Here is an 18,025-nt window from a genome sequence, read left to right as displayed (position 1 = left end):
GCTTTATTCCTTAACAGTTGAGATATTCAGAGGAAGTAAAAAAATAGAATTTTAAGGTCTATGGCGAGTGCCCAAGTCTCAAGTTCTGAAAACCTTTATGGAAGTGACCTATGTCTGCTGCACTGCTTATTGTGGCTATTTCTTGGCTGCTGGTTTTGCCCACATAATATTTTATTTCATTTTCTCCCAATTACCTTACTGCACGCTATGAAGTGCCTATTTGGGAAAGCAAGAAACTCAAGAAAGCAGTGCAAGGGCTATGCATTATACAGCTCTGCCATTCCACACAGGGACTTCAACACACTTACCCTAGGAAATGATTTGGCAGCAGTTATACTCTCCTCTCAGACACATTTATGGCAGTGTTCCTCCCAAATAATTGCCATCAGCCATCTACTTCTAACGCAGCTTCCTGTATTACGAATCGTAACCACAGCACTACATGATGTTGCAGCTTAGAAGAAAGTGCATTAGCACAGAACAGGTACTTCTACAGTTTGGGTGGATTAGACCTATCTAGGACTTCAGTAATGAAACTGATAGCGCGGGAAATTCTTCCTCATGCAAATGAATTGAAATGTGTTCAGAGAGAGTATTTTAGAAACAACCATCTCATCTCTTGTATCACTGCTTTTTTGTTTTGCTTCCTAGGAAACAAATCTAACATGTACAACACAGAAAAATTCACACGCAAACTGACCTGAAGAACTCTGGGTAAGCACTCACTCTCTTCCAATTGATGCAAGAGTCCCAGAGGAAATACATCTAAGTTCTGCAGATAATAATGTTTGACTTCAAATACACGTCATGTGTCGCTGCATATACTGAAAACAAGAAATCTTCATAGTTATTCACATATGCACACATACATGCACTGGGTACTTCAAAATAGCATCCATGTGAATAAAAATATACTTCCAACAACAGATTTTCTCTATTAAATTCATGTTTATTGCTTAAGTTTTATCACAGTGGAGATTAAATTACGCTTAATCATCCGGTCAGTGCTTTTGTACCTTCTTCAATGCAAAAAAAAAAAAACAACATTTAAACCAAGTCATTCATACACTCGAAGTCTTACTACCATCCCACCATTCATCGCCTCCTTGTGTTCCTTTAGTTGACACAAACTGTAAGATTGTAAAAAGGTCTAGCTAATAGGCTTATTTATAACACCATTTTCTTCAAGTATTCAGAATGCAGTACAAGTAACTGTACCACGTATTAGAAAGATATCTGTACTGTTATTTATTGCTATAGGATAGAGGCTCATGATGGAATGGTAATGAAATATTGCATCACTGTGTATGAGGATGATCTCAGCACTCTGTTACTGTCACAACTCTTCCCATGTTAGTGAACAACACTAAGTAAAATGGGTTTCCTTCCTTCCTCTTCCAGGCATGGGATTTCGAACTACAAATAAATAAAGCATACACTCACAACGTGTGTAGTGCAAATTCCAAGTAAACAGAATGACATGGAAATAAATGGATAGTTGCCAACTCCGGTTTGGCAGGGCCACGCTGATTTTGCCACTAGGTGCCCTGCCTCCCTGCCCTGGGTTAGCACTGCACCACCACAGGGTTCCGTGTCAGCTGCAGTGATTGAAAGAGATTGTTGCAGGGAGGGTCCGGAGCTGGGGACAGGAGGCACAGCTGCCCCACACTTTGCACTGGCTCAGCTGCACTCCATGTCGTGCCTCCCGCTGAGCCTTGAGCTGGAGGTTGGTGCCTCCCAGCAGGCAGCCTCCTGCCCCGCGGTCTCAGAAGGGACGTTGGCAACTATGGGAAATACGGATTGCGCGGCCCATGCTAAGAGAAAGTAATAGTTTCTCAGATACAACCATTGAAAGAGAACGTCTACAACATTGTGAATTAGAAAAAAAAAAAAAAAAAAAAAAAAAACACAGAAAAATAATGAGAATTAATAGGAAAGACATTCAACTTTTAGCTTTTTCTTGTTTGTTTCTTAAATCCCAAATAGCAGTTTGATTCTGCCCTGCTTCAGGCCACTACAAAACCTTCTGCATTAAGCACAGGGGTGGATATTTTTTTTGCTTTGTTTCATTTATTTTAATTATGCAAATCTACTTCCCACACAGCCATATTTAAACTGAAATAGAATTCCCTAACATTTTCATGGCATAAATTACATACGTAGAGAAAGGCAACAAATACAATTTTGTATAAATTAAAAATTAAGACTTATTGTAGACTTGCTCAGTACTCGTTTCTCTAAAGCACTGGTAGTGAGCAGAAGAGTCATGCAGCTTACCAGAAAACACAGTATATATTTTTGCCATTTTTCTTCAGTGCTTATTTTAAGAATTTTTTTTTTTTAATGTCTGTGTTCTCAATTTGTAATTTCCTATTTCTTGCACAAGCATCGGGAATTTTTTTTTTTTTAAAGAGCATTCTTACACATATTGAACCTTCAACATATGAAACACAGAGCTAGCACTAAGTTCTCTCATCTAAAGATGGACATAATAATAAAAAAATAAAAGGGAAAAAAACCTCTGCAAATAAAAAGAGACCTTTCCTCATTTGGGACACACACATTTAGCTTTAAAAAACTGAAAATTCATAAATATGATCATTATATAACTTTAGAGGATTAAGGCTTCTAAAAACTTCAGTGCCAAAATAACCTTTCTGCATCGGTATTAAGAATAAAATATTTCCGTTTTAGGTTGTGCTTGGTTTTTTTTTCATTTTTTTTTTAAATACGTTCCTTAGTTCCATAGAATTTTGTCACATATTATTACATACTGAAGGGGAGTGTTAGAACTGCTTATTGATGTTTTAAGTACTTGTTAGACTAAGTTACAGCGATAAAACTCAATTACTTTACATGAGGGGTTGGCTCATTTCACCTTTTATTCATGCTTAATGTGGCCATTTCTTCTATGCTTGCCATTTGGTATCCCGTTCTGGTAATGTCCATTAACAGTGCTATGTTCATCATTTGACCAAATATGTTTGCTTTGTTTGCGGATAAATTTTGTTAGCTTGGCCAAAATATAATAAAATAAGGCAGCACCCACTAATACAACAAAGGCAATATCCAGTAAGAAATACTGATATAGAGAGATGCTGTAAACAGCAGCACGTAGATGTTGTGCTCCGTTGTGACGGAGGATGTAGTTAATCCAGTACACAGTCCGGTTAACAGGATGACCAGGTTGGTCTTTGTGAATTTCAGACAGCCTCTGAGCCCGTTGCCTGTAGCTGTATGAAAGAGATGAAGAAAATGGAATAAGGTAAAAACCGTAGCCAGTGCTGAGCAATGCAAGTCTCTGTAAACATATAAATGCACACAGGAGATCGAAAGGCGTCCTTCTAATGCAGGACTGTCTCATTAAACCTCATACAGAGGAATATATACAAGGCATAATCTCTTTACATCTGTCACTACAGCTCACTGACAAAGAATTATCAAAAGTACAAAACCACAGGTGACTGAAGGCTGAAATCCACCCTTCAACAGCAGGACAGTAGAAGGGATAAAGTGTCCATTCCATCTGCTCTCAGGCCGGAATCCTATCTAATCCCAAGTGAATGGATTTGCCCTTCCTGCTCACAGTGGCAACATACTCCAACAGGCCACTCACGCTATTGTGCAACTAAGTTATTAGAGAAATACGACAAACGGAGAAACTCAGTTTTATACTAACTCTTTGGCCCAGAGTTCAGCCTAAAACTGATTTTTCATAATGGGTTACCTCCAGCAGAGGATCACATTAAACTCCTTCCCATCTCACATCTGCAGGGTCAACAGGTTATGTGAGCAGAACTTGCCTTTTTACTGGGGACAACTATACAAGAGAAAGCCGGGGCAACTGAGATTTCTTTAGCAATACTCCTCTTTACTGAGCTTCTGCTGCTAACAAGCTCATTTTTTACAGATTTCCCCTTTTCCAAGGCAAGTGCTGCTTAAAGACTTTGTTCCCATGAAAGCAAGAAACGTTGTCATCATTGTACTTCAAAACATCTACTAACTTCATACAAAAGAACTGAGCTGAGTCATTCTTTTTAATCCAGAGATTGTCTGCACATCCCTAGTGTTTAAACTGACTCTCCTCAGACTTTGGTATTTCTGAGTAAATTCATTTGATGACACTAAAAAAAGTTATGAAACCCAGTTCATGAAGTTGCCTGTATTGCATCTGAATGACAAAAAAAAATTATAGAAAGAGGCTGGGATCCTCATATAAGGCTTGTTGCAAGTTCCAATCAATGTGAATAACCTTTCCAACTCGAAGATCTATGTTAGAGATATCTTCTTTCTGCCCAGAAAGAATTTTTCTTTTCTTTTCTTTTCTTTTCTTTTCTTTTCTTTTCTTTTCTTTTCTTTTCTTTTCTTTTCTTTTCTTTTCTTTTCTTTTCTTTTCTTTTCTTTTCTTTTCTTTTCTTTTCTTTTCTTTTCTTTTCTTTTCTTTTCTTTTCTTTTCTTTTCTTTTCTTTTCTTTTCTTTTCTTTTCTTTTCTTATAAATCACTTTTTGACTACCGCCATGTTTTCAGCTACAAGCCAAATGCAGCATCCTGCAACAGTACAGGTGTACTTTTCTTAGGCCTCCTTATGGAGCGTAACAGATTGCTAAATATATTACTGTACTGTAATCAAGATACAAAAAAAAGAGATACTGGCCTGAAGCAAAAAGTCATTCAGTCTAGGTTTGTTTCTGTAACCTTGTTGTTCTACTCGTGGCAAACGTCGCAGCCACAGAAAAGCAAATGAGATGTGAGCTTTGGTATACTGATCAACAAGCTGGCATCTATACAGAAATATCGTACTTGAGTAATCCTGTGAAATGGGAACAACTATTCAAAGTCTTGCCACTGCCATGCACACAAGTAAACACCAACACACATTTTTTCCCTTGCGTGAAGGCTCTGTATCTAACCTACAACAATGAATTAAAATAAAAGCAAGAAATAATTACTCATTCCATACCTGGGATCATTAATAACTTTTTCTAGTGCTTCATATAATTCACTCTCAGTGACAGTCTTCCAGTTCAACAATATTCCCATGCCTTTGGCCTGCACTCGAGTCATAGTATCGTAATGGTCTCCGAAAAGGGGAATTCCCACCACTGGAACCCCATGATACATGGTTTCAAAAATGCTGTTCAAACCACCATGACTAAGAAAAGCTTTAATGTTAGGGTGACCTGGAAATACAAGAAGCACACACATACACACAAAAAAATTACATCTCCTTGATGTAGCATTATTGAAGCAATTGGTTACAATACATTTATCACTGAATCAGAGAATCACAAGGTTGGAAAGCACCTACAAGATCATCTAGTCCAACCGTCAATTGGATTCCTGTACCTCCAGTTTGGGAAGGTAGAATGAATGCAATTTTTTTCTGAAGTTTCCACCTACTTAAACCCACTCTGCAGAAATTTTGAATGCATTGGGTTATTTCATTATATATGAACAGAGATGAAACAGCCAATGTGAATTAAAATTATCGTGTCTGAGTTGTCTAGAATTACAAACGTCACTCCAAAAGTAATGCTTCCTTATTTCCATGAAAACTACAACAGATGGAAAGAGCAGAACAACACTTGATACAGCAAATTCTCAGCTACAAAACACTGTTCTTCAATATTATTGCCACCAATAGCTGGTTTGTGTCCATGAGCTGATTGAGGTGCTCTTCATTTCATGATGTAACAACTGTGTATGGCTGTATTGAATATGGCTTGTCTTTTCATGCCATTGCTCCCCACTGCTGAAATGCATTTCCCACGGCCTCACTTGCTAACAGACATTGTTTGGCCTCCAAAAATGTTCAGCGACTGTCGATGAACATAAATGGGTGCCATTTTGTCTGCAGGGAGGAATTGAATTCCACACCTCTACTACATATATGCTTCCACATCAGACACTGTCCTCTAAGATTGCCCCTCTGCTCCCACCTGTTGCATGGCAACAAAACACAGCAGAATATTGGTCAGAAGGTTCAACCTCTACTGCACAGCACAACATCTGCCTCTGACATTGTGGGCCAACATCAAAGAACAGGAGGCACTACTTTCAGAGCGGTCCTCTTATTAATGGAGTAATTAATACACTATCTACTCCTGAGTAACTGCAGTTGGTGACTAGAACTGGTATTTACCTGTTTAATATTACAAATGAATGACAGAAAGAACGCTTTTCCTTATTATTCATATGAAAGACAAGCTATTTAATAACAGGACAACTGATGTTGCATTCTCTGAAGCTTTACATGCCTTACTTCAGGCTAGCAAGAGATGACAATAATGACAGCAATATACTCCCCTACTGCTATGCAATGAGAAATGAGAGTGCCTCAGCACAATTTAGTAACGAAAAATATCTACTTGGTTCAGAAGTCATTTGCCTAATAACTAATTACAGTGACTACTCTGGTTGACATGAATGTACATTGACACACACACATTCTTAATGTATTATTCATTATTATACCAGATATTGTGCAAATGCACGAATGTCTAAGTGTCCCAGAAACAGTATTTTGCAGATCCTAGGATCCAATAAATTCAGCTACACTTTAATACAGGAGGAAAGGAAAGAAAAAGCAAATACACATACTCTAATATATAAACTTTACCAAAAGATGAAGGAAGACCAAGCTTTATTGCTCCATTCTCAGAGCATCTCAGGATAGTTAAACAGAAATATTATTATCAATTTGCAACACATCCCTAATTTCTGTTACGGATTTCATTGGAAAAATTAAAATATATATATATCAGTAATATTAATAATAAACATGTAATCAGTATGTTCATGCCTAAAGACTTGGTGTAATATGAACAAATTTTGTATGTTTGGTTTGGAGATTCTTTCATGAATAGTCTAGTTAAGTGCATACCACAGCTTCTTCACTACTGAGAAGTTCACACTTACAGTCACCAATTTGGTGAAACAACAAATTCTAGAAAATTCCCATTCATCTTTCATAATTATTGTTTTTTTTTATTTTGAAGTGCATGCAGTCTTTTCACAACAAACATTTCCATTTATTAAGTGAAACAGAGTTGGGAATGACTATGGCTTTCCACCCAACTGACTGAAGAAAGCAATGGAGTTAACACCAGATAAAGAGCATTAACATCAGAAAGAATGTTTCATTCACCAAGACATTGTGAAGAATGCTATATTCTTGCTCTATGACTTCTTTTACTGTGACTGCTATTTAAATAAAATATTACTGGAAGAGCAAACTGAATTTCAGTGAGAATGAACAATACATCATAATTACAGATACTCACCAAGAAGGTCGTTTTGTGGTAACCATTCTATAAGCTTTGTATTGTTGCCTAGATTCCTTGGTTTGTTTCCTGAAAACCTAAAGCGATAAAATCAAATTGAAGCTACATTATCAAAACCTCCAAAATGTGCAAACTCTAAACAGAGAATCAAACCAAATGATCTAGATTTCTCATTACAATGGGATACTGTTTACTCACCATTACAAGAAAACAAATGCTATAAAAGCAATCAGGTATAATTTCTTTTTTTTTTTTCATCATTCATTTCCTTATAATCTGGCTCAAAATGCAATGATCTCTATTTAAATAATGGCAATACAGCTACTTTAAAAAGCGTATTCTAAGCTGTACCATTGCAACTGGAAGAAAGCTTTATAATCCTTTTGTGACTCTGAGTTTGCTGCTTTACTGAAAACTGATTAATACTACATGAGTAACTCCACTGATAACAGCACGTCAGCACATAAAAAGTAAACCCCACTACCAACATAAGGCATTCCCATTCCGTTGGTCAGTTTCCGACAGCTCTTAAGAGCTGACAGCATCTCGCTTTAAAAGGAATTACCAGTACAAGGAAGGGAAAGGGTGACAGTCCAGATTACAAGGCAAGAAGCTACCGATGGAAAAGTTGGGATCAGACAGTAGAACAGCTACATTCTGGTTACTTAATCGACTGCCCAAAATCTAGTGACAATGTCTTGCTCACCTGAGTGAGTTTCTTGGGAAAGTTTAATTAACAGAATACAACCTTTAAATACAAACTGATCTGTGTGCCACATACTGCTTTTATGCAAATTAAATATATTCCAAAATGAAAAAGAAGATGGAAAAAAGTAACACTGACTAGAGATTTTTTATATTTTCCTTTTCCTGACAGTTCCAGAAGAGAGCTGTCAGAAAAAAAGAAGTATTCTGGTTATTAGAGAACACTAGAACAGTAACTACATAAAGAACAATCTAGATATTCCCAATTAATTAAAGCAATAAGCCTGCATATTCCATATGTTGAAAAATAAACTAAACAAATTTCTTGACCTTATATAAAAGCAAGTCAACCATAAATCTCATACTGGTTTTGGTGCTAAACAGTACCACATAACCAGAAGAAAATTAAGAACTCTAGGGATTTTCTTGATTTGGCATTCTGACATAAGACTGTCAAGCAATACTATCATTCCCATTCTCAGAAACTTTTAGCACAAAAGCTGCCCTACTTCCAACACAGATCAGAAATCAATAATCTGAAAAGCAGAAAATGACAAAGTGAAACTGGACTCAATTTCATATTTTGATGTCTCGTTATGGAACTCAAATTCCCACTGATGTGACTGAAAGCCATTTGCTCAGCTCTCCCAAAGGCCCCATCTCACAACTAAATATCTTCCCATCCCAGGAATTATGACAGAAAGAAATACGAGTTAGGTCGTTGTTGAGGGACTTTTTGGATAAGCAATGAAAAATAGAACAAAAAAAGAAACAACAACAAAAACAACACTGGTAAGAATGGCACTAGTGAAATAAAATATAAACAACAGAAAGCTTCAATTGAAATTGTTATTTTTGCATTCAAAAAAATCCCCAAGAAAATATTTAAATGATTTCCTTATTTACTAGAGAAAGTGGATACCTCCTACACTAAGAAATCCAGCAAAAACATGATAAAAGCATAGCACAATACAAAAGGCAGTAAGATCAACTGAGATGAATTACAAGCCAAGCACTGCTGCAGTCTTCACAAGGAACAAAGAGCAATGGTTCACATTAATTCCTCTAAATTATATTCCAACGTGATGAAGCACGTGAAGCAGAGCAGACTAACAACAGTTGATCCTCAATTTGCACATTACGTTTAGAGAGCCTCTCACAATGTTTTTACTATAACTAAAAAATCTTATTCTTTCTTCTGCAGAACTTTCCTCCTATTCCTTGAAGAAAAAGACAGTTAAGAGGAACAATTATCAGAGTCCATGTTTGCATAAGATAGGGGGGAAGGAAGTAGGAAAGCTGGTGGGTGAGGGGAAAGCAAGCCCTGAATCCTTCATGGGACTAGATAAGGAGAATGACACACTCACTCCCTAGAATGGCTTCTTGATTAGAAGTGACACAACTAAGTCACAAATGTTACAACCTTTTACACTCTTTTCACTGTCCTCAATCCTAGGATATAAGTTCAGTAGAGGAGTATATAACCTATACATCATCCTGCCTCAAAATCATTGCTCTTTCTTATTGCCAGAGGACCGTCATGCCTGTTCAAAGAGCATCTTTCAAAAGAGTTAGGTTCTCTGTGCCACCCAGGCTGATTTCAGATTCTGCATTAGATGCAATACTAAACATGGCCCAATAGGAAATGACTGTGCTTTCAATTACCCCAAGTACGTGTCATTGCACCTACCTCCAAATAACTCGCTGTGGCAATCTTGCCAGAGCATGTGCTAACTTGTTTGCAACGTCCTCTGACAGATATTTCACTCCAGCTCCAAACGACACGAGGACAAAGCCATTTTCATTAGCACCGTTCACCCATGTTTGGAGATCCTGTTGAAGTAAAGTTTATGCAGAACACTTAGAAGCACAGGTAACCAACAGACACATTAAATAAGCATTGCTTAGCACAGGCATTTTCTGGTCCCTCATTACTTCACAGGTTAAATTTCAGCAGTCATAAACATTTTGGAAATTACTAAGTGCAATGTTTGAAAATAAATGGTATAGACTATGAACATCAAAATTCTTTCAGGTTTGTTCTAGCTTCTGTATTAACAACTAACCTCCCAAGACAATCATTTAACCTGTTACTTGGCACATTCACATGTCAAACAAACAAACAAGAAAAACAACAAAAAACACTCGGTATTCTCACACAGCAAAACATAAGTAGATCTGTCTTGAAGTATCAGCCCCAAAGTAAAACACAGAGGAAAAAAAAAATGAAGAAAGTCAGGGACTCAATTATACCATTTCCAGCATTGAAGAAAATGATAGTACACAATAAAGGTTATTTTTATTTAATTAATATAAAAATAATAAAACAACCTGACAGAAGCCAGAGCCTTCAAAAAACATCTCCCAGCACCAGGCTGCTGCAGCCCTCAGTCCAAAGGGAGGCAAAGCAGGCATGAGGAGGTCTGCTGCAGTCTTAGAGCATCATTCCCAAGTGTTGAGATGACGTGCCAGACTGTGCTATGACACCCACTCCTTCCAGTCAGGAGCTAAAATGGCTGTTCAGTACAATGACAGAGACTTCATGTGTAAAGGAAAAGGCACAGTCTAGCACCTCCAAGCAACTGTGATTACTGCTGAAATCAAGGGTGAAATTTTCATCGGGACTGAAGAAATCAGCAGGCCAGAGACGTGGCCTGAGCCTAGCCGGCACAGGAGACTTCAGAGCTGATGCATTTACCCAAGGCCTGAGCTCCGCTAGCTGTAACTTGCAAAGAAAAGAGGAAAGAAACACACCAATATCCATACAGTTCTAGTATCCAGACCCATGTGTGTACTGCTGAAGGTCTGCTCCTAATACATGAGTACCTGAATATGCACTTCTCTGTGCCAATGTCGTCTCCAACTCCTAGCTGTGAGGGAGAGGAAGGTGGCAGCAATGCAGCTGCTCTGTGACATGCTCTGAGGCATTCCACACACACTTCCAAAAGACCACGAAGTTCTGCGAGCACTGCCTGGTGCGCTGAACTCAGTCTCAGCTCTGTGCTTCACACCCAAGCATCCAAAACGCTGGCCATCCAGCTGCTGTTGGCCACGCAGGCTCGGCAGATCTCTGAGCAGCCAGACACCATTGCGGGATGCATCTGAAAACAGCTGTGTCTGTGAGGAGAGCAAAGCAAGGCCTGTGCCAGTAGTACCAGCTTGCAAGCAAACCCACATCAAGTGCTGCTGGGCACCCTCAAGGTGTCACTGTACTAAAAATCTCCCTGCACTGATTGCAGCCACATTCCCAGCTAGCGTGGCAGACAGGTAACAGTTAAGTTACAAAGGAGACAGCAAAACCTGAGCCTCGGGGCTGACTCTGTGGCAGTGGGGTTTATGTAACTGGTAAAAACGCAAGCCAGCAGATGCACCTACCTAACACTAGCAGCTCTCTGCAGAGTCAGAAGAAAAAACATCTGAGGGCATTAGATGGAGCAGAGCTGCAAGCTAAACAAGTCTCAAACACAAGAGCAATGTCATCAGTCTTCAAAAAGAAAACACAGAAAGATGTAAAAGGTCCACCGTGCCACTGCTTGTGGAAACAAATTCAATTTCTGATTTCCAATACAACTGTTTACAGTGGAAACTAGACAGTTAGCCCACTGACTTACAGATGGCAGCGTGCCAATACCTTATTTTTCCCAGGATTGATTTAACTCCATTATCATCCAATCAAAATGTAAGGCTGCTCAGCAATAGGAAATGAGCAAAAGGAAAATTAAGTGCCCTGTTCACAATGTGCCCCTTGTCCTGGCAATAAATAGCAGGCTAGACAGCAACGGGGCAATGCTGCGCTATCGTATCTGGGCACAAAACCACAAAAGCTATCACAAAAACCAGCAGGCATAACAAAGAATCATACATTAGACACTAGTCCCTCTTGTGCACTGGAAAAAGGGATTTCCATTTTCTCTAGAATTCATGCTTCATTTTTCTTCATCTTTTTTCCAGTACCCTTTCTTCTCCATTTTTTTCCTATATCTGCAAAGGGAAGGGGAGTAAGGGAAAAGGAGGGGGAAGTGTGTGCAACCTGCCTCGAAACTGAATCACTTATTATTGCCTACACTTTTGGCAGAGAAGTTTCCAGATGGTTTTGTGATTTATTTCAAGCTTGTCCTTGAATTTTACTTAAAGACCTGAGGCATGCTCCAAAAATAATTATATTATACTTGCTTAGTGGTTCAACTACTTACATCTTGAGCTACTTCCTATCTGTTCTTTAAAGTTAAACAGAAGAAAAAAAAAGTGGGCTTCAATGATAAGTCTTTCTGAAAATCAATCATGTACTGTGCTCTAAATGACAAATTTGAGACCATCTGCAATACATGATCATGTTATACTCCAAGAACTAAGGTTACCTGTTGTGAAACTCAATGTGTCTTGTGTTCCCCTTCGTGAGCAGGATGCAATTTATTTCTTAGTATGTATCTTCCACACAACTATTTGTTTGTGCTGAATTATCTTGTGGCATTACAAACGTAAGGCTCAAGAAGCCAGTGAGGGAGGCATTCTGCTGCACATCACACTTGCAAACAAGGAAGAACTGGCCATGAATATGAAGGTCAAGGGCAGACCTGTTTGCAGATATTAAGAGGCAGTTGTACAGGATAATGAGAGGACAAGGGTGAGTCTCCTGAACTTCAATAGAGCTGACTTTGGCCTTTAAAGGGACCTGCTTGGAAAATAGGTGCAATATAGTCCGGGAGAGAAAAGAAGGGCTCAGGAGCATTGGTTGATATTCAAAAGCATCGTCTCCTCCAAGCTCAAGTCCAGCTGAGAACATGTTTACTTAAAAAAACCCAAAAAACAAAAACCACCATTGCTGGCACTGCTGCTGAAACACTTTTCACTCAGTATCAAAGTCCTATCTACCATGACTTAGGCTTGGTCAGATATGTGGTTTCTACTAGAAGTTAGCCTGCTGTAACTCAGATATAGCTCCCAACACTACTACTACTTCTCTCCATTGAACTCAATTACAAATTCTGTGATAGGTCACAACTTTGTGATGTATTCACATAATTCAAACTACACATCATTATGTACACATGAGAAGGCGTGTAGTATTTCCTCACACTGACATTTCCAAAACAGTATTCAACAATCTCCATGTGTAGCAAATTGCTATTAAGTTTGAAGAATTTTACGTAAGAGGGAAACGAGAAATGAACTTTACTCTGTACCATAGCAATAGAGTCACTCTAAAAGCAGGCTTTTGCATTTTATTATTGTGCAATAGGAAGGCAACCTATTTTATGTTATTATGGCTCATTTCACAGCCAAACCTTTGTAATTCTTCCCTTTGAAACATGTCCTTGATTCAGTAGAACATACAATAAATGTACAAACATTATGAAGATACAGGCTTTCCATGGGGGAACTTCACATTTTGACAGGTAAGACAAGATCCTGCCAGCAGACTCAAACAGAATGAACTTGTTTGCCATTTTAAGTGAGATTATAAAAACTAACAGAATGCGAATACCTTCCTTTTGTGCAAATAGCAGCTTGTTGAGTGTTTCCTCTCTTGATGCACTTCTTAAGAGTGGGAACACATGCACATCTGTGAGCTCTCACAGCAGGATCCAAGTAATTCAAGTTTCCATTAACTTCAGAGGAAGCACACCTGACTTCAACAGCCAGGCATATGCAAGGAGGTGAAGTGAGGTTTGCCACGCTCTGAGCTGCAGAGGCATAAACCAGCTCTGATTTTACAGTATTTAATTGGATAAAGGTAAGTGCAGTAGGTGAGGACCCATCTCCGAGAGAAACCACCTACATGGCTATCGGAGGCTTCCAGACCAGAGGTGGATGATGCCTGCCCAACTCAAATCTGAAACTTAAGAACTTGGAATTTGTCCTTTGGTTCTATTTTAAAACACAAAATTTGACAGAGGCAAAACTGTTCTGAGCCAAACTAGAAACAATCCAGATTTTCAACTCAGTTTATCATATTTTGACACCAACTAGAAGTTCTTCCATTCAAATTTGTCTGCATTTTACTTAAGCCTTACTTCTTGCTGGTAGTAAGAGGAATTGTTTGCCTGCCTCCTGATCTGCAACTCCTTTCCAATCTGCTTCCCCAGAGGGGTGCTGAAATCACCGCTGCGCAGGAGCTGCAGAAAACAAACTGCAGACTTGTCAGAACAAAGGTTCTCCATGCATATATTTGTATAATTTCTGGCATAACATAGCAATAATTAAATAGGATCACTAAACATTGCTAAAAATGCAAGAGTCGGTAAAAATGAGGAAATGGAGAACAGGGGAACCAATGCTCCCTCTTTGCAAAGTCACATGAGTTAGTGATCTGGAGGAGTCTACAGACTCAGGTTCCTTTAACTTTCTATAACTATTTCTTGAGACTTTTTTTTTTCTAAGTACAGATTTCCTAAGGTAAAGATCCAGCAGAACTGGATCCAAGTGAGCGGTGTTAATAAACCTTTGGTTGCAGAATCATTTGAATGTTCTGCTATAATAAGCAGCATCACGGTACAAGGCTCACCAAATTTTGTACTTCCCTGTTCTTTATGTAGCATATAAAATATAGCAGTAATAGAGTAAAAAAAAAAGAAAAGAAAAGAAAGAAAGCAGAGTACAATCTTGGCACATGAAAGAGGCTGAATACTTCAGCATCTTCATTACTATAGCCATGCACTAAATTCACACATATATATATTCCTAATAAGTGCTTTGTGAAGCACACAGAAATAAGCAATGCAGGATTAGTAGCTCAGAACTTTTGTTTAGCTCTAATCTTGCAAAACCTAAATCACAGAAGAAACTATGCTGATGCAGTAGAACTCTTTTTCCCCCTTAAAATTTCAGCATATCTTGCCACTCCATTCTTGAGTTGCCTTTCTGCTTTTGTATTGACTTAGACCACATGAGCCCTAGTACTCCAACAATCAATGTCAAGAACTCAAGAACAGAAACCAGAGAAACCAGCTTTGCATTCATCCGGAGAGAAGGAACACAAGCATGGAGTTATCCACCAGTTACTGAGCTCTAAAGGCTGGCAGTCACATAAAAAGACCACACTGACCTACACTGGAATTAAATGAAATCATCACTCTGTACACTAAATAGCTTCACAGATAACTAGGCTTACCCACTGTGAACTTAGTTATTTTTTCTTTTAAATCCACTTACACTCCTGTCCTCCAGCACATTCTGTCTTCCTAATTTAATTATGCACCGTATGAAAATAGAGCCAGAATGAGTCACTAGACCTCCCTTTGTTAAAAACCATGTTTTTTCATTTGGGCAGCATTTTTCAGCTTCTCACTTGCAGCACGAAAGCCACTTCATTTTGCCCAGTTTAAGTGATGTTTAAAATTTGCTGTAAATTTGGTTTGAGACTGAATCAGGCACAAGAAATATTTCAGTCCTAGCCCCGTCTGCAATTGCTGACATTTCCTTCACTAAGGCAATCTGAACAACTTACCAGAAGTTCTGAGATACAGACCTTGTTTTACCCATTCTGTACTAGGAATCAAAGCCCCAACCAGTTCTAACTCCAAAACTGTGAGGAACTTGAGAGCACAATTCTCAAAATAAGGCAGTCAGTTCTGAATGAAATTTCAAAAAAACTTCCTTCAGGCACTTATGTAACTTCCAGCTGAAGAGAAATGCTGCAGCTTCTAATGGTAAGATCACTAATAAGTTAGACACACAGGTGCATAACTGGGACTTCCCAGAAGATACAAACAGCTGAAAAATCCAGGACTGGAGAGAGATCCACAGAAAGAACTTCTGTGAGGCAGGCTGCTTTCCCCAGGCTTCCTCAGTAGGTAGCAGAGAGGCTCACGCCCAGGACAGGCTGGGATGCCTCACTGGGTAACCGCTCCTCCTGGGCCACTGGTGCCTCTGCCAGCCACAGCATGAGCGAGGGGGAGCACAGCCCATGTGAAATACCAGAAGCTTGTTAGGTCAGCTATTCTAGCAAGTGTTCAGCTCTGGAACTGAATTTTGAGCTAAATTTTCCAACTGAATGTTGGTTCTCATCCAACTACAGCTTTATCTTTTATATTCTCAACAGAAAATCATCATCTAATAAATACATTTATTGATTACTACCTTTACTTAAGTGATTAAATTAACACGTGCTACAGTACAAAAACACTTCAGCGTGTCCCAATTACAACTCTGTGTCAAACCCTGTCAGGTCTGCCTGTCCTCACGTTAACATTCATAACACTCGTATTGTTTGGGCAAATCAGGAAAGTCAGGCACTATAACAGTTGGGGCAAAACAGAAAAGGGATTGTAATGGTGAGCCTTCTTTTGAAGTTCCCTACCAGTTGAGTCAGATCTCTGGTTTTCCTTATGATGATTGCCTGATTCTGACATTACAAGTTCAAGGAGGTACCAAATTACTTTCAATTATATCCCACATCAGATGTTTTTTCTAAACCTTTTTAAGATGGCAGTTAAACTCTTACAGGTCTCACAAGAAAGCACAGCGCTGGCACAGATCAAATAAAAGGCAGTTGGTCAACATTCCCTTCCTGTTCCCCTCCGCCTGCAGGTAGGAGGCTTTCACACACTAACCAACTGGCCTCGTGCCCAATTCACCCCTTTCAGGCAATACACATTTGCTTTTACAGCACTCCCTTGTGTAACTCACATATACCACACACAGACTACCTGATCAGGCCGCTGCTTTTTCAAAGCTAACAGTATCTACTGCAGTCAGAGCTTAGCACAGGAGCTGCTGTTACGACCTTGCCTTGTTCTCTTCTCTGAGTTCAGCTGGCTGTGCACAATCATTTCTCTAAGACACTACATTATGAAGGGTGAGGGATTTTGCATATAGATCGGTCTTTTATTTAAGTTGTCCCTTGTGCCTGCATAGGGAGAATATAAGCACTTATTGATTTATGCTCTCCTATAGGCGGGATGGGGGCTGGGGGAATAAATAAACCAAATAAAATAATCTTTTTACCATTCTCAGACAGGAATGCCATTGTGCCGACCCCACTATGTGAGCTTTGTTCTGTTTGGTTTGCTAATTAGCTATTCTTAGCAGGCTTGGATGCTAAATGCACAGCTGTGACTATAGAGTGAGGACCCAGCTGGCAGTAACCAGTGGTGCCTAATACTGAGCTTCGCTTCAGATAAACAAAGTACACAAATACAAACATAACCGGGTTTAATAATCGAAGCTTTCCCTGTTCAGCTGCTCGATTGAAATGAGCAATAGCACAAATGTCTGTTCTCTGAAGATGGTTGCAAACCACCACCCTCCAATGGGGAGCACAGGCGCGCTATGCAACTTCGGCTGCAGAATGCTGCTCAGGGCAGACAGAACCAGACCTATTTCAAAATAAATAAATAAAATAGCTCTTTGAAGCGGACTTTAGAAAAAAGATAATGACAAACGAACAGAAAGGCACACAGATTTTTTAGTGACTTAACTTTTCTGACATGTTCTAAATAGTATTTTTCTCACATGTAGTGTTTAAATACTCTACTAATACATTTTAACTTCATTTCAGATTTTATTAAAAGAAAAAACAAAACACTGCATCAGCAGAGGCAGTTAAAGGCCACATATGAAGGTCACATCAGAAGTAATGCCTCCTACTTGCTTCCATGGAAACTGCAATACATACAAAGAGCACAGTAACACTATTTGATAGAGCAAATTCTTAGCTACAAAACACTATTTTTCAACAGCATCACCACCATTAGCTGTGCACTTTCACCCACCTACCTACGATGAACAAGAGTCTGCGCACTGCACCTGTCAAAGTCTGCACTAATGGAGGTGACCCACTGTCTCTACTGCCACTGCTGAAACACACCACCCACCACCTCACTGGGCTCACATCCACAGTCTGGTCTCTAGAAACCTTCAGCAGCCATCAATGTCAGTGGGCGTCATTTTTTCTGCATGGAGGAATTCAACAACTCTTTGCTTCATGCACACTTCCATGTTAGACAACACTGTCAGCCTGCCCCTCTGCTGCCAATCTGTCACATGGCAACAACATGGAATGGAATACTGGTGGGAAGGCTCAGCCTCTACTGCCA

The 18,025-nt window shown here is 39.2% G+C and overlaps 1 protein-coding gene across 6 annotated transcripts in view; it reads right to left on the bottom strand.

The window, feature by feature from the left end:
• Nucleotides 1-928: 928 nt before the first annotated feature.
• Nucleotides 929-18,025, bottom strand: part of UGT8 (UDP glycosyltransferase 8) — a 45,821-nt gene continuing 28,724 nt past the window's right edge. For all 6 annotated transcript variants that reach the window (XM_052681987.1, XM_052681990.1, XM_052681986.1 and 3 more), the window contains exons 3-6: nucleotides 9,679-9,821; nucleotides 7,284-7,360; nucleotides 4,961-5,180; nucleotides 929-3,233 (exon numbers count right to left, since the gene is read on the bottom strand). In XM_052681987.1, coding sequence (XP_052537947.1) covers nucleotides 2,882-3,233; nucleotides 4,961-5,180; nucleotides 7,284-7,360; nucleotides 9,679-9,821 — 792 coding nt within the window. In that variant the 3' untranslated portion in view covers nucleotides 929-2,881. The remainder of the gene's footprint in view (nucleotides 3,234-4,960; nucleotides 5,181-7,283; nucleotides 7,361-9,678; nucleotides 9,822-18,025) is intronic.

This window comes from Tympanuchus pallidicinctus, unplaced genomic scaffold (genome assembly GCF_026119805.1).
Source record: "Tympanuchus pallidicinctus isolate F22 unplaced genomic scaffold, pur_lepc_1.0 scaffold2, whole genome shotgun sequence".
Classification (NCBI taxonomy): Eukaryota; Metazoa; Chordata; class Aves; order Galliformes; family Phasianidae; genus Tympanuchus; species Tympanuchus pallidicinctus.
This window is presented reverse-complemented; position numbering and strand designations above follow the sequence as displayed.